At 36.8% G+C, this 18,249-nt stretch overlaps 1 protein-coding gene across 1 annotated transcript in view; it reads left to right on the top strand.

The window, feature by feature from the left end:
* Nucleotides 1-18,249, top strand: part of cacna1g (calcium channel, voltage-dependent, T type, alpha 1G subunit) — a 123,918-nt gene that overhangs the window by 70,171 nt on the left and 35,498 nt on the right. The window contains exons 18-23 of the mRNA XM_079594783.1: nt 854-922; nt 3,662-3,846; nt 12,665-12,791; nt 13,800-13,925; nt 14,130-14,219; nt 16,043-16,256. Coding sequence (XP_079450909.1) covers nt 854-922; nt 3,662-3,846; nt 12,665-12,791; nt 13,800-13,925; nt 14,130-14,219; nt 16,043-16,256 — 811 coding nt within the window. The remainder of the gene's footprint in view (nt 1-853; nt 923-3,661; nt 3,847-12,664; nt 12,792-13,799; nt 13,926-14,129; nt 14,220-16,042; nt 16,257-18,249) is intronic.

Below are 18,249 nucleotides of genomic sequence, written 5' to 3'. Positions count from 1 at the left end.
TTAATGCGGTGCATGTTGTTGATAAGAAAGGGATACATTTATTTCTCTTTGTATTTTATATCAGAGGTCAGGTCATACAGTAGTTAAGTCAAAAGTAATCTAAAAGTCAGATTATATTATCTTAAATGTGTGATGCAATGTAGGCTATACGTTACTAACTATAATGTGTGTCATGTTATTTGGAATTAGTAACCAACTACAATTTGTTAATAATCTACCTAGAATTTATGATGCGACAGTAAAAGTTTATTTCCAGAGGTGCGATGCTGGGTGAAAAACACTGCTAGAAGTGTTTTTTCCCCCATTTTGGGGGTCAGGTGATAGTAAATGGTCATAAGACATCTAAAGGGTGTTTTGCCACAAGATACTTGACTAACATTATAGATGTAAATGGGCCCCAGGGAAGAAAATAAAAAATGATATATGATATGACCCCTTTAAGAATTTATTTTATCGTTATTTTCGTTTATGTCTTTGATAATGATTTTTTTAGATTTGATTTACTTATTTGGACTTCAGAGAGATTACAGTCATGAAGCTGTTACTTATCCATTTGTTACCCACTGTGTTATCTAGTAGTATCCAGCGAGGATGCTGGATGAAATGTATTGCATGCGGTGTGCGTGTGAGTATGTGATGTTAATGCCCGTGGAGTAAAGCGTGGGCAGAGTCTTAGTCCAATAGATGCCTTCACAGGAGACACCTCTAATGTGTTATCACACACACACACACACACACACACACACACACACACACACACACACACACACACACACACACACACATATGAATCTTCTCTGATCCAGCACTGACTCACCCGTCACTTCCCCTGCTTGTCTGGTTCTCTCTGCAGGAACGCATCTTCCTGACGTTGTCCAACTACATATTTACTGCCATCTTTGTGACCGAAATGACAATAAAGGTAGGTGACGGGGTTGGCATTTGTCTCTGTGTGGCGTATTTTCTGACAGAGGGTAAACTAACACATCGCCTGGGCTAGAATACCAGCCAAAAGCAGACTAACTTCAATTCCCTGTGACTTTTATAGTGCCGATCTCTCTTAGATCAGCAGGGCTAATGGAGTCTGGTGAAAACATGTCCTGTCACTGGCTTTTCAGATAACCAGGCTTGCAGCCCTTTTACTGTACTTTAAAAAGGCAGTTCATCCAGAAATGAAACTTCTGTCATTATTTACTCACCTTCATGTTGTTGCAAACCTCTATGACTTTCATAATTCCACTTAAAAGGAGTTTTCAAAGCTGTGATTGCCACTCTTTTCCATGCAGTTAGAATGAACGAGCTTCAAAAAACATGCAAAAGCATCATAAAAGTGTAAAGTTGTTATGCACAGAAAATATTTATATCTGTCCTAGCTCTCCTTGACACATTTATGACTGAAGCAAAATCGGATCCATAAACAAATCATTCTGCGGAATCATATCTTATCAATAAATCACATGATGATTCATTCATAAAAAGAAAAATGTGTATTTATATATTATATACAGCATATAGGTGCGTGTGTGTGTGTGTGTGTGTGTGTGTGTGTGTGTGTGTGCGTGTGTGTGTGTGTGTGTGTGTGTGTGTGTGTGTGTGTGTGTGTGTGTGTGTGTGTGTGTGTGTGTGTGTGTGTGTGTGTGTGTGTGTGTGTGTGTGTGTGTGTGTGTGTGACGTTTCATTTTCAGAAATGTTATTGTCGGCACATTTATGCACTATTCATATTAAGGAACATTTAAAAAAATGTATGAATAATGAAAACAGATGTGCACAATATTTTTCTGGAAATACATATTTATGTCTGGATTCTTTTATGAATAGAACGAATAGAAAGAACAGATGAATAGAAAGAACAGAATTTATTTGAAACAGAAATAGAAGCGATACACTTGCAGCAGTTAATAGCTCGCAGAAAGATTATCAGTGAATACAGCTTCAATTTCAGTCTGTTCCTCACACAAAGTTATTGTATGGCTTCAGAAGACTTGGATTAGTGCAGAAGTCATATTTTTATGGTGCTTGAAATATTCAGTTGACATTCATTGCTTCACCAAAAAAAAAAACTAACGACTGACTTGTCCTTTTTGTTGTTTCGCAGAAGAAAGAAAGTCATACAGGTTTGGAACAACATGAGGGTGGATAAATAATATATGTTTTTTTGTGAACTATACCTTTTAAGTCACTGCTTCCCTTTGACAATTAGAAAGTCTAAACAAAGACTACAAGAGCAAAATATTAAACTGCTGCCAGTCAGCTGAATTAAATGCTGCCTTATAAAGGTCCTAAAAAGAGCACACTGACATGAAAAGTCTACCGAGTAAGCCCTGCTCTCTATTTTCCACTCTTCACCACACTATTTAATACTAAGTAGGGGGGTGGGGGTGGGGGGGTTGTCTGCCAGACATTCAAATGACTATCGTTGAAATGGAAGAACATGTTGAGGCCTCTCTGGAGAAGACAGAAAAGTTCATAGGTGTCAGTCACAAAGGTCTAGGGTTTCTATTCTGGGGCCCTGCTTTATGCCAGGTCACGCCCACCCAAGAGATTTCAAATGAAAATCATGGCAGAGAATAATCGTACTCACTGGAGGTTAATTAACGGCGACTGACAAAAACTTTCCGGGTCGGATAAAGATGACAGGGGCTGTTGAAACTCCTGGCTTTTGTTGCGTGACATGCCTTTGTTCACTTTGAGGTCTGATCACATTGTGGTTTGATATATTCACCAGCAACATCATTAGGAGCTGCGCATTCATGCTTAGCACTTTTTAGTCAGATGATTCTCACTCCTGGTTTGTTTATCTCAGCTTTTTTTTCCTCCCCTCTGAGCCCTTTCATATGCCAGCTGTATGCCAGTCTAACCTGATATGTTCTCAGAAATGCCACAATAGTGTGAACAAAACTAATAAAGAACTGAGGGGAATAAGTGTGTTTCTTCCCAAATTCAGATTTCAAACATCAAACACGTTCTCACATTTCTTGTCATGTGCATATTCTTTTTGTGAGTTTCTAGCACAGAAAGATTTTGAAAGAAGGGTGCATGTTTTTCACCAAATTGTATGCACTTTTTAACATCTGCTAAATTAATTTGCTATGAAACTACTGTAAACAAAGTTCATAATTGTGATTGATACAGAAAATATGTTTTTTACAGATATTAAGTATTGCCTGTCCCTAAAGTAAAAAAATATATATATACAGTATATGTGTGTGTGTATATATATATATATATATATATATATATATATATATATATATATACGTATGCACATATACACATACTGTATATATTTTATTTACCGGTAATAATTTAATTTAATGCTAGATAAATACTTCAACTATATATATATATGTATTGTGTGTGTGTGTGTGTGTGTATCAATATACACACTGTGTATATACACACACATGTATATGTATATATATATATATATATATACACACATACATACTGTATACATACATATATATGCAAAAATTAGGACTATTATGACACAATAGTCTTCCATTGGTCGGTCAAACAGATAAATCCGTCATATGCCTAATTTGTGATATGAAACTGTAGAAAATGTTTTATCATAAAAACATGTACACAGCTTGCCTTTAACTGACATTTTATTTAACATTTGTGTTTTAAATCATATCTGTTTGTTGGTGTTGTGAAGGTGGTTGCTTTGGGTTGGTGTTTTGGGGAGAAGACCTACCTGAAGAGCAGCTGGAACGTTCTGGATGGCATGCTGGTGATGATCTCTGTGATTGACATCCTGGTATCCCTGATCTTCAACAGCGGCACTAAGATCCTGGGCATGCTGCGGGTGCTGCGTTTACTGAGAACCCTGCGGCCGCTCAGGTACGCTGATCACAACATCCATTCAGTGCTGCATTTAGTCATCGCGCTAAACAACAGTTACAATTACATCAAAGCTTTAATGCACAAGTGCACCACACCACCTGCCTTGCTGGAGGCAGCACAAACACTTATATGTACTTTGGGTCAAAATGCTAGATTTGCACATCTTAAACCAGCATCCACTTTCTTACAGGAAGCATAATTAATGTAAAGCCTGAAGTTCCACAATTAGCCTCTTCCTCACTTAGATGCATCAATTAGCTCCTAATTGATGCAGTATGTAGCCGTGTTTGTGTTTATGCATATTTATGTGTATTTGTGTGCATATGTGTGTGCGCCTTGCACTTTTCCTCCTGCAGAGGGAACTTCTGGAGGCCTTCCCTACTCTTAAATATTTATGACATATTCAAGCAGAAAATCGAAATCAAATATTCAGCTTTCCTGCCCAATTTGCCCACAAAATGCTTACACTGGTCTTTCACCCCCAGTCGCTCTCTTCTCTCTTTTCAAGTTCGGGGTCAACTTCCGCAAGTTCCTCATGCTACCTAGAGATTTGTATTAAAAATACATTGTTTTCCAGTAGTTGTGTTTCAGCTATGTTGGAACAACGTTATAGTGAACAAATGCGCTGTCAACAACATCTCTGAAAAGGAACTGAAAAAAAAAAAAAAACGTTTGTATTTGTTTTCGCAATTTATTCATATTTCTCAGTCAGATACAAGGAACTTTAAAAGGTTACACTTTATTTTGAAGGGTGACGTGGTTACATTGTACTTACTCCAATACGTACTGAGTCATATTAATTAACTACATGTACTTACTGTTGAGTTACGGCTAGGGTTTGGTTTTGGGTTAGTTACTTGTAATTATGCATAATTTACTGTTATTACTAAGTACATGTGTAAATATGTCACCTTAAAATAAAGTGTTACCCTTTAAAATATTAAATAGGTAAAATCAACAGCAACAAAATAATGATTTTATTTACTGCTTATTTTTGATGACATGAATCATATCATTTTTATATTGCATAAATGTTAATTATTTACCTTTTCACCTGCAGAGTAGTAAAGAACGGAAAATAAGTTGAGTATAAAATTCTGTAATTACATTAATTTAATAACATTTCTGAAAAGGAAATGTTATTGAATTGTTTAAGGAACTTTAAAATAAGGTAAAATCAACAACAACAAAAATAATGATTTTATTTGCTGCTTTTTTTTGCCTCATGTACATCATATATATATTTTTTTAGATAGCATACATGTAAATTAAATACTTCATACCTGGTCTGCTAATTAGTGACCTGCACCTACTTATATTTTTCTGATTCCACGATTTTCTAGTCTTTTTTTATGAATTTATGTGCATTTTAATGTGTGCTGATGAAGCATAATAGTTTGCTGAACCGTACGGTGCCAAATAATGTTGAGGTATTTTGATGAGCATGACGAATACGTCTCCCAGCAAATATTTTAAAGCATTCTTCACTAGTTTGCTAAAACAGCTAATGAATGATTTATGTCACAACCCCTGAGCATCACTATTACTCCACTGCTACTGAATAGTGCATAGAGATCCAACTCCAAGCATGCCCTAATAGAAAATGAATAGTATGTGGAACAAAACTTGAGCTCCTTTTTATGTTTTGATTCCAATGAAGTATTGAATCCACTAGTGGCATATTACATAAGGTGAATTAACCTTTAAAGAGTAGGTGTGATAAGGTCCCATTATAACTAATGACAGTTGCTTCGTTTGACTGTCAGAGAATGTAGAGCACCCGGAGAGGAAAAAACGCCCTGTAAATTAAACATGAAGCGGTCTGTGTTTTCACCTCGAGCTCCTCTGCTTGAACATTTTAAAGATTCTCACATGAGTTTCCCCCACTGCCAGAACGCTCTGCTTCAGAGAACTTTTACTGTGTGCGCAACTGCCTCTGCACCGCCGAAACACCTTTTGAAAGTTTAACTTCTTGATCCTTCCCTAGACAGACTTTATATTAATGCACCTCTGTGTGAAGTCCAAGTTGAAATCAAAAGAAATACAAAGATAGCTGTAAAAAGTCTCCACAGCGTGGGCCGAGCAACTTCTGCAAAAGTCAATGCAGGGAGGGGAGGGTAATCCAGACCACATGTGTATCTGGACCAGCTTAAAGGGACAGTTCACCCAAAAAATATATATATATATATTGTTTAATCACTCCAATATCTTTCAAAGCTTGTATGACTTTATTTATACCTGTCTTTTAGCAGGTTGTCCAAGCTGTTGTTTTCCATACAATGAAAGTGAATGTTACCACAGTTGTAAAGGGATATATTTTTAATATTTAAATAAAATTTAAATCAATATATTTTTTTAAAGAATTTAAATATTTTTGTATTGTTAGTATGCAATTTTTATCATTCATATATTTTACATACTTTTTTTAATTATACTTTGTTCCCCCTCCAAAATAATTTTTAATATACTACTGTTCAAAAGATTACAAAAAAAGGTCTCTTATGCACTCAATAATACCATAAAAAGTAATATTGTGAAATATTATTACAAAACTTTTCTAATTCAAATTAAATTTGGTGAAATCATTGATGACTCACGTACTTTCAGAAATCATTTTAATATGTTGATTTGGTGCTAAACATTTCTTCTTATGTTGAACACAGTTGTGCTGCTTAATATTTTTGTGGAAACCATATACATTTTTTTCAGACTTCTTTAAAAAAAATTAACAGCATTTATTTGAAATTGATTTTTCTTTGTAAAAACGTACATTTTGAACAATTTCATGCATCTTTGCTCAATAGAAGTATTCATTTATTGAAAAAAAACATACTTTATTTGTATTTATTCATTCATTTATTTGGACTTTTTAGACAATTCAAACAAGTTTGACATGAGAGTAAGTAAAAAAAAAAAAAAAAAAATCATTTTATGGTGGGTTGATATACCCATTAATTCATGTGGACATCTGTGTTTTGTATGTTAATGTTCACGTTCTCCTTATCAAGTATCAATGGCATTTTTATGGAGACGTGTGTGTGTGTGTGTGTGTGTTTCAATCTTTAGACAGGATGATTTATGTGTTGTGTTAAGGGGGAATGTGCACACTCTGTAAATTCATCAACTCCTTGACCCCCAGGTTAAACCCCTCCACTGTATGTTGCACTGCACATCACCCTTGCGGATCTAAATTAATCTCAAAAGCGCATAAAGAACCATCCATCCTCCACTGTCTGTGTGTGCCCCAGAGGAATAGACCCTCCCTTAAACACCTGACGCCAGCATCTATCTACTGATATCACTTTTTTCATTCTCCTAAGCTCCTGCTTGACCTTATTGAATGCAAATAACTCAACATACAGTAAAGTACCGCTTTCGTTATTGCTTGTGCTCATTAATTCTCACGGTAATTACAGTCCAGTTTCTTTCACAGTGACTGTCCACTCTAAGGCATTTGTGAAGCTAATCTAACCATGCTTGACTTGAAACAAGTTAGTTTTCCTGCATTGTCTATTTGCTGTAATTACACGGACGAAAAATTGCACGAAAAGACGATAAGGACAGATTGTCTCTTTCGGATTTCATCTGGAGCTGATTAATTTAATTTACATATCATCGCTGCAGATGTCCTTTATGCCTTATTGTTTTTAGATAATAGCTTGCGTAATTGCGAAGTCATAATTTCCCTGTATTACGTGAGTGTGCTAGGGAACAGATTCAGTCATTAATTTCTCACTCTGGTGCATTAGAACAACACCAGGGCGAATAAATAATGACTGAATAATTGGGTGAACTATCCCTTCAATACCTCATTTGTCGTCTGCAGAAGTCATACAGGCTTGTAAAGACAAGAGAGAGAGTAAATAATGAGATTTTTTTTTGTTACATTTGGTTTTATGCTGCTGGTTTTACTTCGTTTTCTTGATTCGTAGTTGAGAAAATAAATTGTTTTTTACATATTTTTTTGTCCTTTGATGGGTGTCCTCAGTGTGTGCGTGTGTGCGTGTGTGTGTGTGTTGAATCCCCCAAACTGACGCTTCCCAGCCCAACTGCAGCATCCTTTAATTACAGCCAGGATGAAAATGTGTCTCTGTATTCTGGGAATAAGAAGCTCCTTTAGAGCTCTATATTGTTCCCTTCCTAATTTATTTATTTATTAAAACCTTTCAGAACAAAAAGACCCGATCGGAGCAATGCATATGAGAAACTCCACTTTTCCGAAGACTTAACAAACGAAGTAACCAAAACACGTTTCCAGAAACTAGAAGAGTCACATCAGCATCACATTATAAAACTATGACCACCTCCCTTTGGGTTCTTATCATCCCAAAATACCATGGTATTTACAATGGTACTATTGTAAAAAAAAAAATGTAAGTACCATATGATTATCATACTATGGTAATCATTCAGTGCCATGCTATATATGAAAGTACCATGATTTACTGCCCACTTAACAAACGTTTACTGTTTTTTTATTTTATTTTATATATACTCTGTATAAATATACACTAAATTGCACAAAATAACATTTACACATTTTCATGAAAAAATCCATGAGCACATAACTTCACTGTGTTCTGTAGCGTTTACTGTATTAAAAAACACTACTGGCAAAACACCTCGTGCACTATCGCCCTCTATTGGTGAGGGTTTGAAATTTAAAGGTGTGAGCACCAGTGTTATTATTTATATACAGTACTATTATAGTATTTATAATTTTTTTTATTAGCTTTTATTTTTTCCGTTCTTTTTCATTTAAGTCAATGTTTTTAGTAATTTTGTTATGTGCTTTTATTTTTATATTTTTTATTTTTTATACTTCAACTTATTTCAGTTAGTAACAAAGGCAAAACTTCAAATTCTCAGTAAGTTTTAAGTCTTTTTTTATCTAGTATTCATATTTATTTAATTTCATTTTAGCTTTATTTCTATCTCGCAACAGTTTTAGTTAAAGGGGTCATGACATGTTTTTTTTTATTTTATTATTATGTTCCCTTAGGTGCAATTATAGTATTACTATAGTTTTTTTTACAAAAAACTTTTAAAATGTAGTGATTTATGACCTTTTCCCACCCTGTTTCTCATCCTCTGATTCAAACAGTCTGTTTTGGGGGTGTTTCCCCTTTAAGAGTTCAGTGTTAACGCCCACTGTTATGATTGGCCAACGTCAGTGCCTATGCATCAATTATTAACGCCCCCAGCCAGAACGTTTGCGGATTCGGCGCAACTGTTTAATAGCGGGTGATGCATGCGAAGCGATGGCTCTTGCAATGATAAAACCTTATTATGTTTGAGCCGGAATCAGAGGAAAATGAACGATCACCACAACAACGAAGACTGGATCAGCCCGTGTCCACATGGAAAGTGAAACTATTTTGAATTAATAAAAAAAAATTAACCCGAGACACTTGAAAACGGATTATTGTTGCATAATTATCCTATAGCTTAATTTGCTAACAGTTTAACATTATTTAACTAATTCCAATGAAATGATAGGGTGTACCACGGACAAAAATGCATGCACAGACAGGCCATCTTTGAAGATGCAGCATTGATAAAGGCAACATTTTTGATTTTCTATCACATGTAGGCCTACTAGAAAGGCGACATATTTTCAAGATTCTCTTATACAAATGTGTTTATATTAGTCATGGTAAAAAGTAAGTTTGCGTCGTCGTTATTGAGCCCAGAAGAGTCGGCACGGACTTATCTTTGAGCAACAGTTTTCTGGCAAAGCCAAGCATCATATTGGGATTTTTTCCTCAAAACAGTCATCCTTAAATGTATAGAACACTGCCGTGACTGGGACGTCCGCAAAAAATAAAGTGCATCCATTTTTTCCCTGACGACTGGATCTTTCAGCGTATTTAAAAAGTAGTTTAAAGTTTTAAATACATTACTTACAGTTTGCGTCGTCGATGTTGAGCCCAGAATAGTCGGCACGGACTTATCTTTGAGCAACAGTTTTCTGGCAAAGCTCAAAACAGTCATCCTTCAAATGTACAGAACAAACGTTTAATCTAACACTGCCGTGACTGAGACGTCCGCAAAAAATAAAGTGCATCCATTTTTCCCTGACGACTGGATCTTTCGGAGCGTATTCACAGATGTTGTTTGTCCACAGCCAGGAACAGCACATCTGCGGCATCGTAATCTCCCTGTACACAGACCCACTCGCTGTCCGTCGACTGAACACTTGTGAGGCGCGCAGCGCGCGGGCGCGACAGTGATACGAAATGAGCGTAGTTGTCTTGCGCTTAAAGCGTAGTTGTCTTCTGCTGGAGGCGGTCTATATGCAAACGCTGGTACGTCACTTCGTACCGTGACGTCACTTCTTACCATGGATCCAGAACGAGCTGTATTTAGAGCTTGATTAAATAAATGATTCGTTTATAATGGGGAGGACGTCTTAAGCTATGAAACTTGCAGGACGTTTTAATGGTACAAAGACCTCTTATATACCAAAAGATCAAGGCAAATTTGGTTTCTCATGTCATGACCCCTTTAATAATAGCACTGGTGAGTACACTGTGTACAAGGCATATCATTTCACTGGATTGTCCCTCTCAAATTCACTCCGAGATGAGCGTGGGTCTAGACATATTGATCCTTCTCATCGTTTGACATTTCCATAATTGATTTTACGGTGTTACCTGAAATCCCCGAAGTGAGCTTTGATAAATACGCTTGAGCTTGTGAGAGATGCACGCAGATATTCAGACAAACAAAAGACAGAGCAGCCTGTTATCTGCATTCCCTTTGGCAGATTCCTTTCTCTCTCTACCAGTTACTTTGACTAAACCTGATTGGTCTCTTTAAACATGGCCTTTTCTTCATCCTCAGACACTGATACAATCACAGCACACTTCTTAAGAAGATCAAAGCTGTGGATCAAATCCGCTTTTTGCTGCTTTAGCTCAGCACTGTGGTGAGAACGAGAAGACAGAAATCACTGTCACCAGATGAGAACTAATGTGCCTTTTATTCTTCAGTCTAAAGGGAGAAACTTGAAGTATCATAAACATCTTGCTATATACAATGTTTCTGCAATGCATCGGAATCCCCGAGCTACTGCTTTAGGTCCTCATTGTGTCCCATTAACATCAGTTCAATACAAACAAGGCCGCGGATTAAAACCGGTCGCCTTTTACAGCTTTGTTAGAGTATAATTGTACATGTAATGGGCTGTTTTCACAGACAAACATTTGCTCTTGAATTTGTCTACACTACTTTTTAATTGTTCGTCTATGTAAACATGCATTAGAGGGACATCTTTGACTGTTAGAGTACATTGCATTGTCCTTTTTTTTCAGACGGCATGTAAACCTTTCTGTCCCCTTTTAGTTGTTCTCCCCACAATAACTCATTCTATGAATAAAGCAGCTGAATTCCTGTTGTGTATTTGTATTACATATGTTATTGTGTGTGCCTTTGTGAGCAGGTGTCTTTGTGTCACTGTGAATGCTACCCTCCGCAGAGGTTGACAGGTGCAGTTGTGTGCCGGATGTCGTGCCATTAATAATTAGGCTTCAGCTTTATTCCAGGGGTTTAATTAAAATTGTCTCTTTTCTTTTCAGCACAGAAAGTTTCCCTACAGTGCGTTGTGGTTGCTTAGCATAATGGCTAGGGCATGACATTTAGCTGGTAATATATTATTTATTATTAATAATGTGATGCAAGTAAGTAAATGTAAATTATATAAATATATAACAGGATATTATTTAATTGTATTAAATGTTTAAATTTTGGTTACATTTCCAAATGTAAAATCAGGCCCAGCAGGCTAGATGTGTTGCTTAGTGTGCCAGAGTGTGCTAGATCTGGTTTTATATCTTTACATGGCAATGAGTCAGCTCTGTTGAAGATCACAAATGATATTTTGCTTGCTCTGGATTCAGACTCTTGTTTTGTTGGATCTGAGCATGGCATTTGATGTTGTTGTACATAATATTCTTCTTGAACACCTTGAATCCAGGACACTGCACTACAGTGGTTTGCTTCTTACCATGAAAATGGGACATTTTCTGTAAATTTGGGACATTTTTCCTCATCATCTGCTCCTATGTCATGTGGTGTGCCCCAGGGATCCATTTTGGGACCTTTATGTATTTCCCTTTATATGTTTCCTTTGGCCAACATTTTTCAGAAATACAACATTTCTTATCACGGCTATGCTGACGATTCTAGGTTTTACCTTCCAGTGAGGCTTGACACCACTGTTTCTTTTGATGTCGTATAGAAATGCATAAAGGATATTATATTGTATAACAAATCATTTTTTTGCAGCATAATGATGATAAAATATATTTTTAGATTATCTCGCTTGCAAGTTCAAGCTTATCAAGCTTGCAACAAAATATTTCCCCTATTCTAGCATTCCTCCACGGGCTTCCCGTTTGTATATAAGGCTTTTTCTGGCCGTGCACCAAAATATATAGTGACCTTCTTCAGGCATACCATCCTGCTAGAACACTCAGATCTTCTTATCCTTTACTTGTAACTCTGCCACAGTGTGGCTATTAATCAAAGGGTGAACGGGCCTGTTATGTGGCTAGGCCCAAGCTTTGGAATGGTCTCCCCTATCGTGTGAGGTCTGCTCCTTCATTGGACATTTTTAAGTCTACTCTTAAATAATACTTTTATTCTAAGGCTTTTGGAAATTTGTAAGAGTTGCTTGTACTGTGTAGATTTGCTATTGCATACTACTCTACAACACTTTGGATCAATTCATATTGTGTTTAAATGTGCTTTATAAATGAATGTGGTTGTTGTTTTTGTTGCTTAAACATCTGTTCTCCTGTTTAATTTTCAGAGTGATCAGCCGAGCTCCAGGACTGAAGCTGGTCGTTGAGACACTGATGTCATCACTCAAGCCTATCGGGAATATTGTGGTCATCTGCTGTGCCTTCTTCATTATTTTTGGCATCTTGGGAGTTCAGGTGAGTGCAAAAAAAATAAAGAAAAAAATAAATATATATATATACACATACTGTATATATCCCTACATAAATCACCAGCTTAAACAAGTTTGAAATAGTGTTCTGGTATATTTAGAGAGATTTTGAGCACTTTTCAGCTTGGTCAGCCTAGCAGGCCATCTTAAACCAACTTCACCTCACAGTTATGTAGTAGATATAATGTTTCTTGCTTGGATCACACTATTAAAGTAAAAGCTTAACTTTAGGGATTAATTGGAGTAATTCCTTCTAAAAACATCATATATAAAGTAACACATAACATTTGACAGCTATGTGTGTTTAATCCACAAGATTGCCTTTAAGACTCTTAGTGAGAGTGAAAGAGGTGGTGCACAGAACAAATACATTCTGATTTTCTGTCATTTCTGTACATTTGAAACATACTCTTCCTACCCACAGCTGAATAATTTGACTATGATTAAAATGTTCTGTTTTCCATACTTCCACAATTTACATAAGACCGTAGGGGAACACCGATGCAATTTATCTTCTATTCTTCCAGGAAAAGATGCCTGTGCTTTTGTGCCTGTACGATGTGTCATGTGTAACATTGATTTTGTCCTTGTATGGTTTCAACTGAACATTCATACTGGACTTTCTGTAAAAGGGACATAATCATATTGTATAAGGTTGTAACCGTGTCTTGAAATTACTCATTAGATAGCCTAGCAATTTTGGGTAAACCTGACTTTTATGTCGGTCAAAAAAGTACTACATTATAACAGGGCATACAGTGATGACATCATTGGCATATTCTAATGTCAGTATGTGTGTGTAAATGTCATTTAAAAAACAAAAAACAATTGTAATATCCCTTAATCTCTGTTAAAAAAATTATTAATTTATTGATTTAGTTATTTCCTTTAAAGAGGTTGTCTGAGAAATGTGAATGTTTTTCCAGAAATCGTTCGCAGAGAAAAGGAAGGTTGGTTGTGTGCTGATAAAATTGCTTTGTTTTTGTTTCCACAGCTGTTCAAAGGAAAGTTCTTTGTGTGTATGGGGGAGGATACAAGAAACATCACCAACAAGTCAGATTGCAACCTGGCTCAATACAAATGGGTCCGACACAAGTACAACTTTGATAACCTTGGTCAGGTAAGCACTTAAACTGGCAACGGTTGCACAAACATTTGCTCTGTCTCAAGATTCTCTTTTAAATGTATCTAGAAGCGACTGGTCACTGCCACTTCCAATTTGAAAAAAATCTGTTATGGTCTCGTCCCATTTTCAACAGTCAAATGGAGCCATTGAAGTCAAAGATTCCTTTTAACCTTTTTTATCATCTTTCACCTCCCTCAGGCTCTCATGTCCCTTTTTGTTCTGGCTTCCAAAGACGGTTGGGTGGACATAATGTACGATGGACTGGATGCTGTCGGTGTCGATCAGCAGGTATTGACCGTATCAGAAGCTCCTTTTACCCGCATAAAATGTTATTGTAATAGTATTTATATGGATTTTCATGCTTGTTGATTCACCTTGTGATACATTTGATCCACAACTATAGACAGTGCGGCAACCTTTTCATTTAAGTGGGTCACAGTTTTTAGAGTACAAACAAATTGTGGGCCAGAATATATCCCAGTTGTTCGCATTCTCTGATAACCGGAAACTCTGATTGGACAAACTCCATGAACTGATTCAGAGCTGAAAAATCATTGATCAGCATTTCTGTCCTAGCTTCAAAGAACTGCTTTCCCATTCATCAGTTCTTCTATAAGCTCCTTACTGTCCATTCATCAGATCTCTTTGAAGTGCCTTATTTACACTCTTTCCTCCAAATGTCTATTTTATAACACAATTCGAATTTTCAAATAATTTCTGAATAATAACAAGTAATATGTTTGCATGAAAAGGAAGTCTCCATGCTTCATGTGTGGCTGTGGGCTCCTGAAATTGTTCTGCTCTAATTGAAAAGAGCCCAGCCCCCTGTCCTAGCCAAGGCATTCATGTGTTTGAATTGGAACATATATCTCTTCCTTAGTGCCTGCCATGTGGCCTGTGCCTCACCATTGCATGCAGAATGCGTAATCTAGCTAGAGGCAGGCTTTTTTGAGTCACCAGCAGGACAAACCTTTGAATTGAAGTGTTATTGATATAATAAATCTCCATAATTCTTAACCTCAGGCTACTCCTGCGGACCTGACCCAGATCTATCTATCTATCTATCTATCTATCTATCTATCTATCTATCTATCTATCTATCTATCTATCTATCTATCTATCTATCTATCTATCTATCTATCTATCTATCTATCTATCTATCTATCTATCTATCTATCTATCTATCTATCTATCTATCATCTCTCTCCATATCTGTCTGTTTATATATTTATCTGTCTGTCTATAGTGAGAGAGAGAGGGAGAGAGAGAGAGACTGTAAAAAAGTTAACCTAAATTCTTGTTTGTTGAGTCTTTGTTCAATCAAGTCTTTGTATTGTAAATACAATGTAGAGTCAACCTGAATGAGTTGATTTAATTGAACTTAAGTTGAGTGTGATACAGTAGGTTGCCTCATTTTTTTCAAGTTGGCTCAATGTGTTGTTTTAGTTGCCTTGACAATAATTTTTAAGTTCAAAAGACTACCTGTTACTCAGGAGATGAACAAAAGCTTTTAAGTTGACTTTAATTGGAGCAAATTACTTGAGTTAACTTAAAAAGTTGAATGTTATAGACTTTTAAGTTAGTTTAACTTTTATTTTCTACTGTGTATATACACTGCCATTCAAAAGTTTTGGATCAGTAAGACTTTTTAATGTTTTTAAAAGAAGTGTCCTATGCTCACACAGGCTGCATTTATTTAAATTAAAAATACAGTAAAAACAGCAATATTGAGTAATAATAAATATTATTACAATTTAGAATAATTGTATAATTAAATTAACTTAATAATTAAAAATAATTCATATATTTTAAAATGTAATTTATTTCTGTGTTTCCAAAGCTACATTTTCAGCCTCATTACTGTCTTCAGTGTCACATGGTCCTTCAGAAATCATTATAATTTTCTGATTTGCTTAAGCAAAATGTATTCTTTTTATCAATGTTGAAAACACTTGTGTACATTTTTTTTATGAATAGAAAGTTCAAAAGAACAGCATTTATCTGAAATAGAGATCTTTTGTTTGTGTATGTGTCTGTGTAACTTCCTAACTAGCTTAACCACCATTGTACTCTGTACATTGACACGTGTTGTGTTTATCTGTGTGTTGTAGCCCATCATGAATTACAACCCATGGATGCTTCTCTATTTCATCTCCTTCTTGCTGATTGTGGCTTTCTTCGTGCTCAACATGTTTGTCGGCGTGGTGGTCGAGAACTTTCACAAGTGCCGGCGGCACCAGGAGGCCGAAGAAGCCAAACTGCGCGAGGAGAAGCGCCTTAAACGCATGGAGAAAAAAAGAAGGAGTAAGGAGAAGGAGCTAGCTGGTCGGTAGCCTTTCCACACCTTTCTGAGTCCTGCTTGATCATTTTGATTTGACCGCGTGCTAAATTAGATGCTAATGCTAACTAGAGTAACCGGCGTATGAGGAATGAGATGCTCGGGCCCGTAATTAGCTAGGAATCCACTCCCCGGCTTGCCCCCCTTTTGCCTGGGAACGTCTCTAGAGCATGTCCCATGGCTTGCATGGTGATCTGCTTACTGAGAGAGCAGGGTGTGTGGTGGACCCCTGCCACAGGGGTCTGCCCACCCTCCTCATCTCTTGCATGTAGTGCAGTGCAGTCTGAGAAGTAAATACAAATCCAGTCTTGTCACACTCAAATTGGTTACATCCATCAGCTGCCTGCTCCAATGCTACCCAGGATGCACGGCGTGGTATTGATGACCTTCTCTTTTGGTTCCACTTCCTGCTATTCTCAGCACAAGGCGTTAGCATTAAAGCGACTTCATTGAGGATCTCTGTGCGGATGCTAGCTGTTGTTTCGACATTGGCTTGGACATTGGTCCAGCATGTTTGATCTTTAAGCAACAGTTACAAATGGGAATTTCTTTTTTTTAAGCCCTTGAGAAATACAGATGTAAATAGGTGATCTATAAACTAACATTTGAGTCGGACCACAATATCAGACACTAAAACTCAAGCAAGGAAAACAAAGCTATTCTCATTGGCACACACCAACTTTTATCACTTAATCTCAGTTCAGAGGTCAAATGTATTATTCCCCTCTAAATGTCCTATCACACCATACTTTCACATTAAGATCTTTATTTGATTTGCGCATTAGCTGATTAGTGTGTCCTTTTGTTTTATAGCGCTATCATGCCATCAGCTTTAGCTGGAGAGGGAAAAGTGCTTCATTTTACCCTCAGTTCTTCATCTTTTCTTTTTGCTGCAAATCTAATTTTCCGTGGGTGTGTATGTCTGACGGGATGTGTCAGGTTTCTAGGGTTGAAATGGGATTAAACCGTGTGTCAGCTTTCCCTGGCTCGATTAATATTTTGAAACTTCTTTTTGAACGTAATATCTAAATATCCTGAGGTAACTTTGTGGACTTTTGCTATTAAAAGTTGAGCAGAAAAGTTGTGGTTCCTTTCAGGTGAACTTGTTGGTATGACTGGTATGATCATGAACTGAATAAGTTTACTTGTTTAGATATTTCCATCCACAAAGCCCACAACTATCTAGGACTAATAATCTAGAGCTTAAACAGCCGGGATAAATAGATTTAGTATTAGAGTTTATACACAACAATAGGGATTTTTTTTTTTGGACTCAGAATAATTGGAACACCCACCGGCATATTCTCCCAGAAAATCTACCCTATTTCAGATCCTTTTACGGTTTCTTTGCTTGCCCTACCTGATTAACATGGTTTCGTTCTTCTAGATATAATGCTGACCGGTGTCAGTTGGTCCAGTCCTGATCACACACAAGGTACAGATTGTATATGGCATGTCTATGTGTTCACCGTGGTGGTGGTGGTTTGGGATGAGGGAGGTGGGAGGTGGGGGGATACCGGGTGGGAGGGCACCATCAGCGCCCATGTTCTCACCTCATCTGATATGATCTGGCCACAAGAATTGTCTGTGGAAGTGTGTATGTCCGGTTTCCACACCTCATCAACAGTTCCAGCCAGCCCAGCCTCAAGCTCACACAGGGGATGGATAGAGAGAGAAAGAGATAAAATAAAATAAAACGTTTTTTTTTTTTTTTAATATGGTTATAGTTCTTGATGAATCAAGTTGAGCTCACCTCAGCCTGCAGTAAGTGCTTTGGTGGTATTATAGGTCCGATCTCTCGATGTTGCCCCCAATGTGACGCACTGTGGCTGACTGTTCGAAGGGAAGAATATCACTGTTAATGTCTTTAGCTTTTTTTGATCTGTCTGCTTTAAAGTTCTCTCATCGGTTTGATGTTGTGGCATAGTGATTCACTTCGTTTTGTGATGTTACCCCATAACACTGTTTTCAAAAGTTACT

This window comes from Phoxinus phoxinus, assembly GCF_949152265.1.
Source record: "Phoxinus phoxinus genome assembly, chromosome: 21".
In the NCBI taxonomy this organism is placed as follows: domain Eukaryota; kingdom Metazoa; phylum Chordata; class Actinopteri; order Cypriniformes; family Leuciscidae; genus Phoxinus; species Phoxinus phoxinus.
This window is presented reverse-complemented; position numbering and strand designations above follow the sequence as displayed.